Raw genomic sequence first — 18157 nt, forward strand, 5'->3', positions numbered from 1 at the left:
GAGTATAGCTTAGGATATTAGTCAATCGCCTCTGTCTAATGACCGAGACTGACGAGCTTGTAGTTATGAGATTGTATACCTGGCCAGTGTGAGGAGACTCAACGTGTTTTTGGAATCCAGATGAACCAGTGTAATTTCAATAAAGAGTTAAATAGAATAATCAAACATTCACCTAAATTTAATGATTTACAAACATCAATTAAACCTTTTTAATTTTTGGAGTCAGATGAAACAAAGAGGTAATTAAATTACTTTGCCATGCTGAAAAGAAACCTTCACCTGCTTATTGGAAATATACACTCAATTATGATAAGACATAAAATATAAATGAAAATAGCTTAGCGCACCTTCATTTCATTTCACTTAAGATGTCTTATTGTCTAAAGGCCATCTGAAATAAAGGTTTAGACATTTTTATATAAAACAGAATAAGTTAATACATACATTTGACAAATGTTACAATTTGTTGTTGACTGAGTTGTGCAAAATATTGTCAGCGTTTTAGATGAGTAGATGTGAGATGTTTTATGTACATGTATATTTATTGAAAAGAAAACAGAATTTTGCCGTGCATGAACTTATGATATTATGAAATATCTCAATTTAAAGAACCAATTGTTTTAAAAAATAGACATTTCTATTTAAAAAAAGTAAATAAAATATTCACGTACAAATTAGTATATTAAACATGAGAATTAAATGATCAGACTACAATTATACAGATGACAAAGCAGTATTTTTGATAAATGCTTCAAGTGCCACTGCAGTAACATTTTATTTGTAATTTTTCTTATTATATGCAAGTCTTGATGTCTATCCACATTCTGTCTTTGTTTATTATTACAGAAAATCAAGTTTTCAAGTTCAGTCTCTTCACTAACTGGGCATTGCCAATGTTTTTAACCTCATTTCCATATCAACAGTCTGTTTAAACTGAGACTTTTGAAGGTAAGACTGGTCCAAAGAGTCTTTTAAAGCACATGAAGTCCTGTAGATGTTTCACAGAAGACTAGTGTTCAGAACAGTTTTTGGCGCTGACTTCCATGTTTAGCCCTCTTGCAAACTAGTTTTAGCAAGGCATTTTCAACCATATTTCTTTGACAACATTTTCACAAAAGTGGGTTGCCAATAGTATTTTGAATGCACTTCTCAGTCTCTGTGAGAGCTCAGTCATTTTTTGTCTGTCTTTAGCACCAGGCAAACCTCTGTCCCACCATTTTGAAAAAGATTTGATTGGGGATTCGCAGGTAGCGGCAAAGCTTCTGGAAAGCCTCGTTGCTTAGTGGTGCATGTGGTCTTCCTTTAGATTCATCCAGGCACTTGTCGTGTCCCGCAGACATCATACAGTAAAAGCCCTTAGTGACGTTAAAATAGAAATTGTCCGTCTTTATCCGAGGTGGAAGTTCCAAGAACTTCTCCGCCTTCTGCAGCTCGGGGAACGGATTCCCAATCAGTGCTTCTCCATCCACAATGTGAATCTGCTCCCTGGGAAAAAGCTCCAACCATCTGGCCAGGTGCTGGTAGTAAAAACTCCTCTGAAGGGCCTTGTATTTGGTGTTGATGTGTCCGTTTGATAGTAGCATCTCTTCGAGTGGCTGGTATGGCTTGTTCTGCTGAATTCGGTTGTGGAGAACTTGTGTGTAGTCTGACACGAGTCTCTCTGCAGGGTCACGAACGATCAGCAGAAGTTTCACGGCTGGATTCATGGCCCGTATCCTCCTTGGGGCCGGTGGTGCTGTGAAGTAGCCAGGGGTCTTTTCCACCGTCAGCTGCCCAGAGAGGGTGATGGGCATCTGGGCACGGTACCAGTCCAGTCCCTTCCGAAAGTTTTCGTCCAGGTTGAAGTAGTGGATCTCGGTCTTGGCTACTTCCACATCTGGATGGAGGTTGAGCATCTCCAGCAGGGCCCTGGTGCCTCCCTTGCGCACCCCGATGATGATGGCTCCTGGCAGACGTTGCAAAGTCGAGGCATTGGAAGCTCCAGAAGGGATCGCAGATGTCACTGAGGTCAAAGAGGCTCGGAGTTCATGTAGACAAACAAGCAGCTGTGCCTGGAGCAACAGCAGTAGAATTAAAGCCAGGAGGAGCGTCCACAGCATGGCGTCAGTAGAGTCGGGTCAAGGGCGGCACACAAACAAACACGCACAGCTGCTGTTGATTTGGCTGAAGTCAATTTCTGAAAACAAACATGCACAGCAATTAACTTCTTTCAGAGAAAATAACTAGTAAGGCCCACTGGAAAGTATTAATTATTCAGAACAATAATCGCACGTCGAAAATCCTAAAAGATATCAAGCGATTCATTGTCAGGCAAATTCTAGTTAGTAATACGACAAATGTGAAACATATGTTCAAAGACAACAACAGCAGGGCAGGAATGTACTTCCTCGGTGTGATTTAATTAACAGAATTATTAAAACACAGAGAGAAGAAACACATTAAACATTCATGAACAATAGTGCCTCAGGAATCTCTCTGGAGAAATGTACTTATAGCAATCCCACTACAGTCTCACTGCTGTCCTCTAGTGGTCAGGAGAGATTTTTGAGGATTGATCTGATACTGAGTCATTCCAGTTGAGCTAGATGAGATGCGCACTGCAGTAAGCATGAATGTAAAAGATAGAAAGGTTAATATTCTGATATACTAAGAAATGATTGAGTTCCAAAGTTTAGTAGTATAAATGCAAAGAGCGCTTCCTCCACTGTTTATGTATTTCACATTGTATTTGTGTGTAGGGCAAATCTCAAATCACAAATGAGATATAGGCCTGGTTTCACAGACAGGGGTTACATTTAACATTTGCCTGTGAAACTGAGGGATAATGTTTTCTTCTGATGGAACAAAGCTGCAGTTGTTCGTCGTATAGCCATGATTGAAAAAACAATGCTTTTTGAAGCAATTTATCATGAAAATTCTTCAAAATTTTTAAATATCTCTTAAAATGATCAATGTAGAATATCAAAAAGAAATACAATTCTGTCATAATTTACCCACCCTCATATTTAACCATAATTAAAATGTGCTTATTTTTGGCAGAACATCCAATCTGCTCTTTTTCTTACAATGAAAGTGAGTGGTGACCATGGCTGTCAAAGACTTTTCCTCACACAAAGCTGTCGCATGGCTTCAAAAGACTTGGAATGTAGTGTTCACTATTTTTATGATCCTTTTATGTTTTTTTTTGTTTTTTTTTTGTCCTTTTGGAGTTCGGCGTCCCATGGTACCCATCCACTTTCATTAAATGGATGGTTTGAGCTCAGACATTCTGTTAAAAAAAAATTGTGTTCAAAGCAAGAAAGAAAGTCATGCAGGTTTGTAAATAATGACTGGATTTTCTTTTTTGAATACAAGTGAAAATGACTAAACTAAAGGGGTACAATAACAGGCTGATTAGGATTATTTCTGACCTCTATACTCCTTTAAAATGACTTGACTGCCGTGTTTAGACATCTCACAGTTGTGATGTTATTGTGCCCTGCTGCTGCCGGAGGAGTCACGGGTTATTAATCTGCTTCTCGTTTAGTTTTGAGCAGTCAGCCTTTGTAAACGAGCTATGGTGTTGCTCTGTATGCTGTATAATTACACAGTTGGGAGTAAGTGTTGAGCCCTGTGGTCTTGCCTCTCCTGCTCTAGCATCAGCGTCATCATTGCTGCTAAGCCTCATCAACTCTACCATTACGGGCCTGAGTGTCTGTCTAATATCTCGCACTTTATTCCCTCATCTCGCAGCTTTAATCCTCAGAATGTGCTGCTCCTGTTTCCCAGGTTATGTTATATGTTGGTGGTGACAAATTTAGCCAAATAACATAAGAAAAGAATACATTTACCAGGAGATTTTCAGTATTGGTATCTGTAGTGTTATATTCTGGATTGTGTATTAACAGTAAGCCAGCAGTGTCTGTTTTTCAGAAACTAAGTGAAAAGCTGCATGTCTGTTTGGACTTGAGTGTGTATTTTATATATTATTGTGGGGGGGGGGGGGGGTTTGCATTAATTTGATAAATATAGTAAAAACGGTAACACTGTATTATAAGGTCTATTAGTTAACATTAGTTAATGTATTATCGAACATGAATTAATAATGATCAATACATTTTTTACTGTATTTAATCTTTGTTAATAAAAATCCAGCTGTTCATGTTAGTTCACAGCCAAGGTTAACAAACACAACCTTTGATTTAAATAATGTATTTGTACATTTTGAAATTAATATGAACTAAGATTAATAAATGCTGTATAAGTATTGTTTATTCTTAGTTCATTGTAACTAGTAATTAATGTTAAGTAATGAAACTTATTGTAAAATGTTACCATAAAAACAGTCATTTTTGAGTAAAATATTACTCAAATTTAAAATCACGTTTTCAATTTTAATATATTTTAAAATGTAATTTATTTTTGTTATGGTGTGGAGTTTTTCATCAGCCATTACTCCACTCTCCAGTGTCACATAATCCATTCTAATGATATAAGATTTTGGTAACACTTTATTTTACAGTGTTTGTTACACATTACATATAGTTACTATAGTAATTACTATAAATTGTGCTATGGAACTAACCCACCTAACCCTATAGTTCATTATTATTACTCAGTACTTAAATGTATAATTACACTGTAACACGGACACCTTAAAATAAACAAAAATAAACAATTTTTTTATTATTATTGTCCAGGTTAAAAACAGTTGTGCTGCTTCTGATGCGAGATACAATTTTTAAAAGAACATTATTTATTTTGTAACGTTATAAATGTATAACGTCACTTTAAATCAACTTAATGCTTTATTGCTGAATATAAGTATTGATTTCTGTCAAAAAATAAAAGTTTGAGGTCAGTGATAATAATGAAGGATATATTTCCATCTAGTCGTAAAATGTAAAAATTGAATGAAGTATATTGAGAGAGAAAATGTTTTACAAAATGTTAAATGAAGACGAAGCTATTTGGGAACTTTGTGAAGAGGGTCCATTATCTTGTGATTCCTCTGTTGTGAATCATTTTTAATTGGCCTGTTTCCACTTTCATTGAATATGAGGCATGGAAGTGACATTAAGTTATTGAAGAGAGAAAGAATGAATGGATTTAGATGTCATGGATTGGACTCAAAGCACGTCACAACTAGCACCACATTTGTATTATTTCATGTTCATTTTAATTTTAATTTTAGACTTGATTGATTAGGAAAAGTGATTAGTATTGATGATGTAAAAGTAATGGGTGAGCTCTTTATTCTGTTTTCACCATTTTACTTATTCAGGTTGATTTGTGGACAGTTTGTGAACATGACATGCTGACTTTATCAGATTGACAGGATAACCACAGTGACTTGCGGCATTTGCAACTGCCTCAAGTACCTGATGTGACTCGTACAAAAAAGTATGATTTGTTGGTTAAGCTTCACCATGATGGTCCAATCCTTAATTTAACTTGATGTAGCCTACAAATTAGGTTGTTCAAAGTCATATATGAATGTGCTACCAATTTATTAAAATTGAAAATTGAAATGTGCAACCAATTCATTATGTTGGAAAAAACACTCCTGATGGACACCCAAATCGTCTTATATAGTGTGTCACTCTCTCTCTGTGTGTGTGTGTGTGTGTGTGTGTTTCATCTTTATCAGGGACTCACAGACCTACTGATTGAGTCAGACTTTCAGTTCATTCACTCTCAAGCAAGCAAAGCTAGTCTCTCCCTTTCTCTCTCACAGACAAACTCTGAAGCTGTGAATAAAAAAAGGCATCCCTAATATAAGCACCCTCCACTGTCACCTCATACTGTGCGATATAATCCTCTTTCCTGAATGCCATTTCACACTAAAAGAAAACCCAGTGATGCGCGCGCACACACACAAACCTCTGTAGATTTTCGTACACATTTTTTTGCATTTAGGCTCCTCAGCTTAGTGCAAACTTAGTCTCTCTTCTGTTTCCAGCGCACAGTAATCCTGCACACGGCCGTATATGCACCCAGCAGACTCGCTCGTGAACACAAGTCAACCGCACACACTCACACACACATGCATGCATGCACTACAACAGTGTTGGTCTATCGTAAAAGACAAAAAGAGGACCTGCGGGGAATGGGATCAAAGAACTTTCTGTCACATATATTACCATTTTATCTCAGTTCCTGATCTGACTCGATTGTTTAGAACACTTTATTGCTTCATGCATGACCGATGCACATTAGTCGCCTTTCCTTGATGTCTTAGAAAATGTTTATTTTTTGTGAACCGAACTAAAGCTGTGTTTTCAGAAGTGATCATATCTGATCTCCAACTTCTTTAACATAATCTTATCTTACTTATATCTTACAATAATAAAACTGAAAAAGAACAGTCTGAATATTCAATATAATTTTTTTTTATTTTTCAACTCCTTATAAATGTATGATTAAGAAAAAAACAGCAGCTATAGGGTTACAAAAAATGGTCACAATGTTTCAGGTATTATGGATGACATTGATGCCTGTATATTTTACGATGATTTTACAACTGTGTATTGCCAATAGTTGCATATAAGACCTACTGTAATCTACCTAACCTACTGTATCTCACGACCAATTCGTACGAATGATTAAAAAGTGACTAATTCCTACTAATTCATACGACCTCACTCGTACGATTTGTCTAAACCCACGTGATGGGTAGGTTTAGGGTCAGGGGTAGGTTATTCGTACGAATTCATACGAATTGGTCAATTCGTAAAATAAGAATGTTTTTGCACAAATCGTACTAATTTGTACGAGTGAGGTCGTATGAATTGTTACGAATTAGCCACCTCGTAAAATTCGGACGAATTCCCGGGTTGGGTCACACATGGAACTAATATAATGCAATTCAATTAAGTAAATAAATGCAGGAAATGCAACAATCTACTTTATTGATAGACTCTAAACAATGCTGGATTGTTTTAACCCAAACTTGGGTTAAAAAATGTTATTTAAAATTTTAACCCAACTTCAACTTTTATTTCAACTGTAATTTTTTTAATTACATTTTTAACCCAACATTTGGGATTGTCCATATTGTACCCAAATTTGGGTTGAAACTTTTTTTAGAGTGTAACACAAATATTGAGATACTAAATTAAAATGAATTTGAATATATATTCATATTTGATGTCACGCATGCAGGGACTTATGGGAATGTCCTCCCACTCTAAATTATAATTCATAATTTTACTCATAAAAAACAAAAATAAGGAATTTACAGTAAAATTACACGTCAATGTTAAATGTTTACAGATCTTCACAGCTTTGTGTTTACAGATGCAGAGCATGTTACCTTGTGCAACAGTGCAAATGGTTTCATTTTTGTTGTGTTTGGCAGATGTGGCATTCGGGAATAGAAGTTGAACCCTGCAAAAACATTTGATGGCACTTTTAGAGTTCCGAGGTCTTTTACTCGGGAAATAAAAACCCGTTTGAAGTGAGTTTACAAAAAAAGTCCTAAATCAGTCATGTTTTTTTAGACATTTAGAAAGAAAACTAATTTTCCAGATGTGTGAAACATGTGGATGTGTATTGTAAAAAATGAATAGATTCATCTGTTATAGGTGATAAGCTGATTTGTCTCTCACACACGTACATGGGAAAAAGCCGAATGACTTTTAAGATTCCGCCTAGATTTCCTCCTCTTCCTCGCAAGTGAATGCAAATGGAGAATGAACGACAGGATTAAACGGCGTCTGAGAGGATCTGATTGTTTCTGTCGTCGGACTGAAAGAAACTAGGATAACTGTGCAGAAACTGTCCCTTTGGATGCTTCTGAAAGATCTCATTCAATCTGTCCAATAGACATTGTCCTTCAGCAAATCTGCTCAGTTTTTAGCACACGGACGCCCCACTAAGCCTCAAATTAGTCTCTTCATGAACCTCCCCGCACCCCACCAGCCTCTCGCTCTTCCTCACTTCCATCTCTCTCCATCCCTCTCTCTTCTCCCTCGTTTGCGCTCTCATTTGCACTTGAAGATCTGGGTCAATCGAATCACACACTCTACAGGCCCCTCTGGTCTGCATGTTCCTCGCATTGATAATGAGGAGTGTGTGTGTGTTAGGGGAGAGCGTTGTGGTGTTTGCTTTGAATATGGGTTGGTACCAGCATAGGGGAGGAGGGGAAGTATGAGGGGGCTTCACTCTAATTAAAGAGGTTGTTGGCATGGAGAACATGGCAACATTATTGGCATGGAAATGTGTCTGAGTCTGGTCAGGTTTTACAGATCCTCCTGTCTAGCAATCGTTTCGTGTGTGATACAGTAAGTTGATAAAAGTTAAAGGGATACTCCACTTTGTTTTGGAAATAGGCTCATTTTACCACTCTCCCAGAGTTAAACAGTTGAGTTTTCAAATCCATTCAGCCGATTTTCTGATATTTAGAAGAAGATCAGTAACCAGACCGTTTCTGGTCTCATTGACTTCCATAGTAGGAAAAAAATATACTATGGAAGTCAATGAGACCAGAAACCGTCTGGTTACTGGTCTTCTTCTAAATATAAAAAGAATTGTCTGAATACATTCGAAAACGGTAAAACCCGAGTGGTAAAATTAGCATATTTCCAAAAAAAGTGGAATATCCCTTTAAGAGAGCAAAAGTTGAAATCAGGATGATGGAGAAGTTTGGTTTAGTAGTCTATAGTCATGTTTAGTTTTGCTTTTGTCAAGAAATCATAGATCGTGTGCTATTATTCTTAAAGTCTTGAGAATTCTTAGGTTCTTTCAATTTGTTTATTTGACGTTTTTTTGTTAATTAGAACAGTATTTTCTGAGGTTAAACAGTTATGTGGTTTAAAATGTAAGTTGATAACATAATATGTTACTACCACTAGTACTTTTCTTAATTAGCAACGTTCAACTTGTTGGTAACTTGAATTCAAAAAGCACACTCCACAAAACTATTCTAAAAACCCATTAGAAATTCTAGTGGAAAATTTGCCTTTTGGGTTAGCAATAACTATCCCCTTATGAGAATTTATGTTGCCAGTAAATGTTTCTCTCTGCCCTATCATTTTGATAGCTCAAAGGCTGTTGACTGAATTATGTTATCTCATTATGTATTTAAAATACATTAGCTAAAATTATTGTTTGCTTTCAGCTATCAAATCGGTAGGACAAGCAAATAATTCAACGATTAGCAGTCTGGACTGAGCCACAGGGGGCAGAGATCGGGTTAGTAGTACATGTCAAGTCATTCATGTTTGCCTTTCACAACAGGGGAAATAATCTATCTATTCCCTGTGTATGCATGTGTGTGTGGCAATATCAATATTGTAGATTTGGAAGGAAGGGGTAAATATTGAGAGTCAATGGTCACGTCAGAGGTAATCTGTCTCTCTGTAGGGGTGGGTAGACAGATGGAGGTTAGGCTGTTCTGCTCAATACAACTAACCACCACAACTGAACTGAGCATGTGGACCCGACAGCTACTGCAGGGTCACGCCTGGCATGAGGGCTGAAATGACACATTTAATGATTTCATGTTGTAGACTGAAAGCAATCTAATGAAAAGGGACAGATGAAATCAACAACATAACATGTTCTGTTAGGGCAAGTGCTAAAGCTGTTAAAAATTTTGGAGTAGGTAAAGTTTTTTAAATGTTTTTGAGTCTCTTATGCTCAAAGGCTGCTTTTATTTGATCAGAAATACAGTAATATTGTGTGACATATTGAAACACAATTTTGTGATTGTGGCACACCTGAAAATAATGTTGTATTTTGTTATTATATTTTAAAAGGTCATTTCCTGTGATGGCAAAGCTGAATTTCAACATACTGCAGACTTTAGTCACACTTTAGAAATCAGTCTAAAATGTTGATTTGGTGCTCAAGAAACATGTTATTTTCAAAGTTAAGAAGAATAGTTGTGTTGCTTTTTTTCTATGATTTCTTTTCAGAAAGTTCTAAGAACTGCATTTATTTAATATATATATATATATATATATATATATATATATATATATATATATATATATATATATATATATTGATTAATAAAAGTAATAATTTCTTGTTTAAAAATCTTGCTGACCTGACCTCTGAAGGGTATGTACAGACTAAAAAAAAATTGCAATAATTAAAAACGTGTTTAAACGTGTCAGTTAAAATTTAAACGTGTCAGTTAAAATGCATCTACACCAGTTTACTTCAGTATTGCTTAGTTTTTGATGAATGTCTGAATTAATATAGGATTAACTGCAGATAATGCAATATGCTAATTCTTATTCAAATGGGAAACAAGTCTTATGATTCTTAAAGGGGCAGCTCACCAAAAATGTTTTATTCTGTCATCATTTAATCACCCTCTTGCCATTCCAAACATGATGACTTTCCTCTATGAAACACAAAAGAAGTTTAGCAGATCATCCCAAGTAATCCACCTGTTCCTTACATAAAACTATTGCATGTCTTCAAAAGACTTAAAAATATAGTGCACAAGTTGAATGGACTACTTTTATTGTACTATATTGTGCTTTTTGTTTAGTTTGACAGCACCATTAACCCTTTACATTGTGCTAAACTTCTTCTTATCTGTTCCATGTCAAACGTGAGTAAGTGACAATTTCGTGATAAACAACTAATTTCAGAAATTGTGAAGTCTGCATGAAAAGGAAGTTGCAATAGTCTTTTCTTCATTCTATTGTGACATATTTTCGAGTGAAACAGCTTCCTGAACAAGAAAACATGTAGGAAAGGACTTGATTTTGTCTATTAGGAATTGCATGGATAATTAAATAGTTGTTTCCTATTGCTGCGATGTCATGTGAGTGACAGGGCATCCGGCCCTGCAGTAAACATGCCATTAGGGAAGGCAAGAGATGTTGATGTAATAGAGAGGGGAGATATTCTGAAACATGAATAATAATGAAAAAATGGGTAACACTTTACTTGAAGGGGTGTGCATGAATGACATGTATGTCTTGAATATGAATTAAGGTTTATGCATGTTTGACAACTGTCATTAACATTTTGAATGCAAATATGACATTGTTGTCTTTGTTGTGACATCTTGACATAAACCTTAACATCATAACCTGTCAGTGCCTTTGTCATGACAACTTGACATAAAATTAAGTTAAACTGTCATGTGGTTGGCTTTGACATTGGCTGTCATGAGGCCATTATAACTTTGTCATGAATATTTTTCATGACCTCATCAGTGGTACTAATTGAATATGTCATTAAAAAGTTAAAATGGCTTCATTATATCAAATGTCAAAACCAACCACCTGATAGTTTAATGTAATGTTAACCAATAAAGCTAAGTGGTTTCTTAAGTTTGATAAGTAATCTTCTATGTCATGTTTATGACCGGTTGTGATGTCTTAGTAATGTCAAGTTGTCCTGACAAAGACACTGACAGGTTATGATGTATTGGTTTATGTCAAGGTGTCATAACAAAAACATCTCAAACGATGTCATATTTGCATTAAAAATGTCATAACTGAGCGAATGACACATAATGACAGCTGTCACAAACATGCATAAAACGTCCTTCATATTCAAAACATACGTCATGTCATGATTATGAAGGTGTCACTGTCATGTTAGTCTTGTGCACACCCCTTCAAGTAAAGTGTTACCAAAAAGGGATGAGTACGGATAAATAATTTTATAATAAAATATGGAATAGTCACTTTTGATTTCATGGGGGTGACTTTATGGGAGCATACCTTTTTACGGTAGGTATAAAATGTATTAACCAGCTATGTCCTGTTAGCTGTGAGGTGTAAAAGTATGCATTAACTAGAGGTGGTTCTCAGTCTTGTTAATTTGATTCCATTTGTCTAGTGAATCCCAAAATGGGCTGACAGAATGTAGCCTATTTCTACAAAACAAACAGCAAGAGGGTGAGAATGAAATTGTGCCAAAAAAAAGTGTTTTTCGAGATTTGTCTTGGCAATTGGCAATTAATCCCTGGAAAGGAAGAAGTTGTTTAGAGGCCATCTGAATGGATCTGTCAGTCTCAGAGCAGGTGGTTGTGCGTCTGCGTGCGAGCTTGCCGTCTTTCAGTCGCTCTGAAATCTCAGAAGTAACGTCTTTGGTTCTGCTCTTTGTCTTTTCTTTTGCTCGCATTTCCACGCCAGGTTGCTGTTTTTTATTCGTCCTTAAATCCCCTCACATTCAAAGGACAGTGAAAAACATCTTTGTAATTCTTTAACCGCTTACACGTTGAAAGGGCCTTGAGCACCAGCTATGTGAATATGCTTGCAGTGAATGGATGTGTTGTGCAGGGAGATTTCTGCATCACATGGCTGTTGTTTTTCTTCTATATTGTGAGCAGTGGTATGATTTGTGTGTGTGTGTATGGACAAGAAGGGGGTCTCGTCGGGCCCTGCTGTGTTATGCACTTTGTGAGACATTTGGGACATGATATTTTTCTTGTTTTGTAGTGTGTTGGTTTTTCACATTTATGGGGACTTGGGAGTAGAGACCTCCACTGTAGTGTGAGGGGTTCATCTAATGTATAATTCTGTATCAGGATACACTATGGTGGGTTCAAAGATGCTGTCGAATTTGATATGGTAGCAATTCTTTTGTCCCATTGGAAAGATATATTTGATGCCTCAGTTATTTCTTAGACTGTGATGATGAGATTAAATGGAACGTGAATGAAGACTTCTGCTTTTCTCCTGACAAAAGACTCTAATATATCTCCTCTAGAGTTTTAAAAGAGATCTCAACAATGACACACTGCGATTTCAGTATGAACTTAAATATTTATCATCGTCTAACTATTATCTGAGCAGCAATACCACCATATCCTTCCATTTGTGGTGGGACTACACTCTTAAAAAGGTTATAAAAGAGGGGGTTTGCCGTGATGCCATAGAAGAACCATTGTTTTGTTTTGTTTTCCCCCAAAGACAGTTTTTAGTGTGAAGAACATTTTGAAAATCCAAAGAACAATTTGTGGAATGGAAAAGTTGGATGTTAAAGGTTCTCTATGGAACCATCAATGCCTGGACCTTTATTTTAAAGGAATTCTCCACTTTTTTGGGAAATAGGCTAATTTTACAACTCCAAGTTACAGTTGGGTTTTACCGTATTCGAATCCATTCGAGACAGTTTCTGGTCTCATTGACTTCCATAGTATATTTTTTTCCTACTATGGAAGTCAATGAGACCAGAAACTGTCTGGTTACTGATATTCTTCTAAATATCAGAAAATCGGCTGAAAGGATTCGAATACGGTAAAACCCAACCGTTTAACTCTGGAGGAGTTGTAAAATTAGCCTATTTCCAAAAAAAGTGGAGTATCCCTTTAACGAGTAAATGTGAATAATTTTAACAGAAACTGGGCAGAGGATTTCTAGTTCCCAGCATGCTTTGCAATGGAACTGGATCAGGGGAATAAATTAGGACTGGGAATTTCCACAGACGTGCCGGATCGATGCGGTTAAAGGGGGTGGTTATAGCTGATTCAATGCCCTGACATATCAGTTACTTTTCTTTCTTCGCTTCAAAAGAAGTTGGAAATACCTTTGCAATTGTATACTGTTAATTAACATCCCAATGTTTAGATGGACGTGTGTGTAGGCTATTGCATGCTTTGCTCTCAATAACAAAAACTGTACACACCACATTGACAGAGGTGAGAAAACAGCCGTTTAGAAAGCATCTGATCGTAGTGATGTGGATATAAGCTCTACAATTCACTTGCATTATGGTAATTAAAATTACACTGAAAGTTTGATTATAAAGTATATTTCATTATAGATCTCTGGCTATGTGATACTATAGTGTGAATAAATCCATTTTTGTAGCATTACATTAGTTCTATTGGCATTATCCTGAACACTGCACAGACATTTGTTTCATGTTTCATTGAATGGAATGGAATGAAATGAATGCAACAAATGTATGAATATATCCCCTTGTAGGATGGGTTCATAAAGGCTGTGATGTTAACTGTTTCTAGCTAGATTTAATTGACAAGTCAGCATTCAGAGGCAAAACACTTCTGAATAATAGCTAGTTACTACAGTAGCAATGCTGTACTTTTAAAACTGACTGCTCTGCTCATCTGGGAAACATATCTTTTTTTACTGTGCGTTGTCTTGTCTCTAAGTAAATAATTGTCTTAAGTTATTTGCATTATAGTTGAACATAATTCAAAGTATAAGCTGATACTCAAATGAAGCATTACTGAGATCTCAGAACTAAATGAAGCATAGCTGTACGCTTCCTGAGCTATGAAAGAACTTCTAAGCAATAACAATTTCCTCTGGGATGTTCTCGGGCCTGTGGTAATGCGCTGTGTTGTTGTGTGGATCCGTGTTGCTGAGTTTTGTGGTTGCATTTTTCCCTGTTTTCTTTTTTGTGTTGTGGTTCGGGCCCGTGAAACTGCAGGGGAGAGCATTGCGTGAAGGGTGGTCAGAAGAAGAGCAGTAGCCTGTCATCCTAATGGACTAAAACTGTCAGTACTAATGACCCAAGAAACAAACCAAGAAGACAGCCTACAAACACACACACACTCATACATATAAACATACACAGACATACAAATCCCTGTCTGCTTATCCAAGGATACGCCAATCTAATATTAAAAGGATCAACTGGTTTGTTTTCATCGACTTTATAGGGATTTTTTTCCCCCTGAGAACAGAGCAATTTTGTCTGCAGTACATTCCCTCTGACATAAATAATGACCTCTGTGCCACAGCGTGACCTTCACTCTTATCCGTATATGGCCTGAGGTCGCTCACTTTATCACAAGATGAGTTAGGACATTAAATGCATATCACGGGGTCTCAACTAAAGTACTTAAAGTCAGATAAAAAAGGAGACACAATCCAAAAAAATGCAGGCCTAGGTGAGTTTAGTTTGTTAAAAACTGTTTATATGACTTTCTACTACAAGTTGACTACTACAGTATCCATCTTTCAGTTTGAATAGGGAACAATACACCATATTTGGCCATCTGTCAATCAATGGGGTTTCCAAGCTGTCAAGTTAATGGGCCTTTCAGCTATATATTCCTGGTGTGTGAGTGTTTGTTTTGGTGTACATGGTTTAAAATACAATAGCAAGTGACTCATTGACAGAAAAATGTCATTTAGTTATCCATAAACTAATGAGCTATTTCTGTAGAGTATCTCTGATACTCTAAAAGTACAATAATATTAGAGTATGTGTCGTTGTATTGTGTGCTTTAAATGACAGATTAGACTAATAAAACAGTTCAATTTATTTAATCTCAGGTTCTTTTATTTAAATTAAATAGATATTCAGGAGGATCGTTTAATACTAGATTTCTTTTCTGCTTTATTCTGCTTTTTATTTCTTTTCTACTTCTGGCAGATGTCCAGGTTATTTTGTCCTCTATTGCTTGTGTAATATGCACATAGTTTAATAACCTCTATTTTTAATGCTGAAATGGGGCTGATTTTTGAAATAGTCCAAGCATTTTGACTGACTATCAAACACTATGAATGAACTACATCTCATTCTGCAACACATTCTCATCCTAGGGCGTCATCTAACGCTTTTGACCATGCGTCTAAATCCAACGCATGGCAACCTTTAGCGTCAGTTAGATGACGCGGGTAGGTTTAGGTCTGGGGTAGGGTTAGGGTTAGACCCGACGCGTCAGATGTTGACACATGGTCAAAAGGGGGATGAGAACGGGCTGCATTCAGACATATTTTACATGTATTTGTATATATATATATATATATATATATATATATATATATATATACTGTATATATTCTTGGATTTGTATTCCACGTTCTAGATGTGCGTTATGATAAAAGAAGCCTTTTGTTTGAGGTAATTGTACTGATGTATTTGCTGTGGAGTGAACCTGTTTGATCATGTTCTGAACTTTTATACTGAGATTGTCAAGTCAAGTATGTTTATATAGCGCTTTTCACAATGTAGATTGCATCAAAGCAGTTTCACAGTATCAATCAAAATATATAACAATGTTCGTTCTAAGTGGAAAAATATCCATGTTTGGTATAGAGCTGATCAATGGTAGGCTATTACTAATTGGTTAATTAGACTATCCCCAATTGAGCAAGCTAAAGGCAACAGTGGCAAGGAATCGAAAAACTCCTTCAAGTGACCTAATGGTGTCCTAAAACTCCATCAGGTGACCCAATGGAGAAAAGAATATAGGCAACTGTTTTCCTCTCATCTCTCTCTCTTTCTTTATGTAGGGTTCATTGCACTTAGTAGAGCAGTTCTGCGCTCATAAAATATGATATCTATTATTCACATCTTCCTCTATCACTAATGCTCCAACATTTTATGCCCCCATGAAGTCCTCCTTGCTCAGAGGTGACAGTCTAATATCAGAGTCAGTGTCAAGAGAATCGCTCATATCCAGATCCATCTGTTTTGTTCCCGTTCGTTTGTCAACATCTTGCACTGAACATCTTAATCAAATGTTTATGTAAAGGAAAGCAGCTTACTGCGATTTCGCCAAGACATGTTTCTAGATCAACATCCTTGTTGCTTGAAAAAAACATTATTTTCAACCAATCAGATTTTAGGTTTGGGGTTAGACCTACGGCTTGAACAACATCAATATTATCTATCTGATTTTAGTGGTAGGTTATAGTTTGGGATGGGATTTAGACTATGAATTTTTGGATCAATCTGAATATTTGGTTACATGTATTAGTGAGGTGAATTATATTTCAGAGGGTTTTATTATTGGATTTTGAGTGACCATCAGATTTTCCCTTTTCATTATACATCAGCTCTCAATCCGAGTGTGAAGTCACATGCTGCATTTAGTGATTTGATACAGTAATTTTTGTGTCATGTGTGAAGCACACAACATTTTAGCCCTTTTAACCTATTTGACCTTACAACCTTCTAGAAACCACTGACTTGCATACATATCCATACTGTAAATGTAAATCTCTAAACTGATGAACTTTCTCATTAAGAAAAACTTCAAATAAAATCCACATATGTTATTTACTTAAACAGTGTGTATTTAATTAATATTTGGCCTTTTAAGTGCACAAAAAGCTTTTTTTCTATTCTATATTATTCATATACTGTACATAGCAAGTGTGTATAACATATATAAAACATGCGAAATGAAGTGAAATTTTGAGCAAATATTTATATTTTTGAAAAATCCAAAAGAATAAAAGTGTTTTTCAGGAGATTTGAGATCCTATATTGTTCTTATTTATAAGTACAATAGCAAACATCAGGTCTGTAGTGTCGACAGTCCTGCTATTGACTAAAGATGTATTCATTTTTTAAAGCACATTTTAATTCAGACATTCTGTAAGCAACCATACACATGTGATTTTTTTTAATTTAATCTTAAGTACAGTTCAAAGTTCTGGTTTAAATTCAGCCATTCCTGAGGAACACAGAAATGTTTCAGTTCACAGACTTTCTCTGACCCAACACGCCAGCAAACCTGGGGGTAATGAAACTGAGAAAGAAAACCAGATGAGAGCTTACCTGAACTTTGTCTTTTCAGTCAGCTTCTCTCTTGAAGTGGGTCGAACTGCTTCGTCCTGATGTTTTCGGGGACTTTCATTCTTCTCTATACCATCCTTCTGAGCCCTTCAGTGCATCTCCAGCCTCTTTTTTGTTTTGTTCTGTTCTCCCTGTCTCTTTCCTTCTCTCTGTCTCTTGTTCTCTCTAACGGCAGTTTTGAAGTTGCGGTGGCGTAGCTTCTTCTCCAAGCTATAAAGGTGAAATAAAACTCAAGGTTGTAAAAAGAAACCGTGTGTCTGAGTGAGGAATGTGAATGAATTAGAAAGTCTGTCTACATGCTGCGTGTGTCTGTCAATGTGTGCATGGAGTGTGTGTATGAGTGAATGAACAACAGACAGAGAGAGGCAGAGAGAGAGAGAGAGCACAAACACATCGCCCCTGAGGGAAATTCCTCCCTCCCTCCCTCCCTCTCTCGATCTCTCTCTCTCTCGATCTCTCTCTATCTCTCTGTTTCTAGCCCCTTCCTATCATACTATTGCTCTGCCTCTTCTCCCAGCCTCTCTCTCTCTCTCTCTCTCTCTCTCTCTCTCTCTCTCTCTCTCTCACTCTTCTTCCTCATATCTTTTGATTTGCGTTTCATCGCCTTTTCTCATCCAAATACATGAACTCATTCTTCACTTTGTCACCAAATGTCTTTTCCCCCCTCCTCATATCCCACTTTCAGAACAGCCTGTTG

At 36.5% G+C, this 18157-nt stretch overlaps 1 protein-coding gene across 1 annotated transcript; it reads right to left on the reverse strand.

Moving 5' to 3' along the window:
• Positions 1–162: 162 nt before the first annotated feature.
• Positions 163–18019, reverse strand: hs3st1l2 (heparan sulfate (glucosamine) 3-O-sulfotransferase 1-like 2). The gene is made up of 2 exons (XM_039659843.2): positions 17443–18019; positions 163–2176 (listed from the first exon to the last, which is right to left on the reverse strand). Exon 2 carries the CDS (start codon positions 2097–2099, stop codon positions 1188–1190), a length of 912 nt encoding a protein of 303 aa, XP_039515777.2. The 5' UTR covers positions 2100–2176; positions 17443–18019; the 3' UTR covers positions 163–1187.
• Between the last annotated feature and the right edge of the window lie 138 nt (positions 18020–18157).

The sequence above is a fragment of the Pimephales promelas genome, chromosome 4 (assembly GCF_988280905.1).
Source record: "Pimephales promelas chromosome 4, fPimPro1.hap1.1, whole genome shotgun sequence".
Taxonomy (NCBI): Eukaryota; Metazoa; Chordata; class Actinopteri; order Cypriniformes; family Leuciscidae; genus Pimephales; species Pimephales promelas.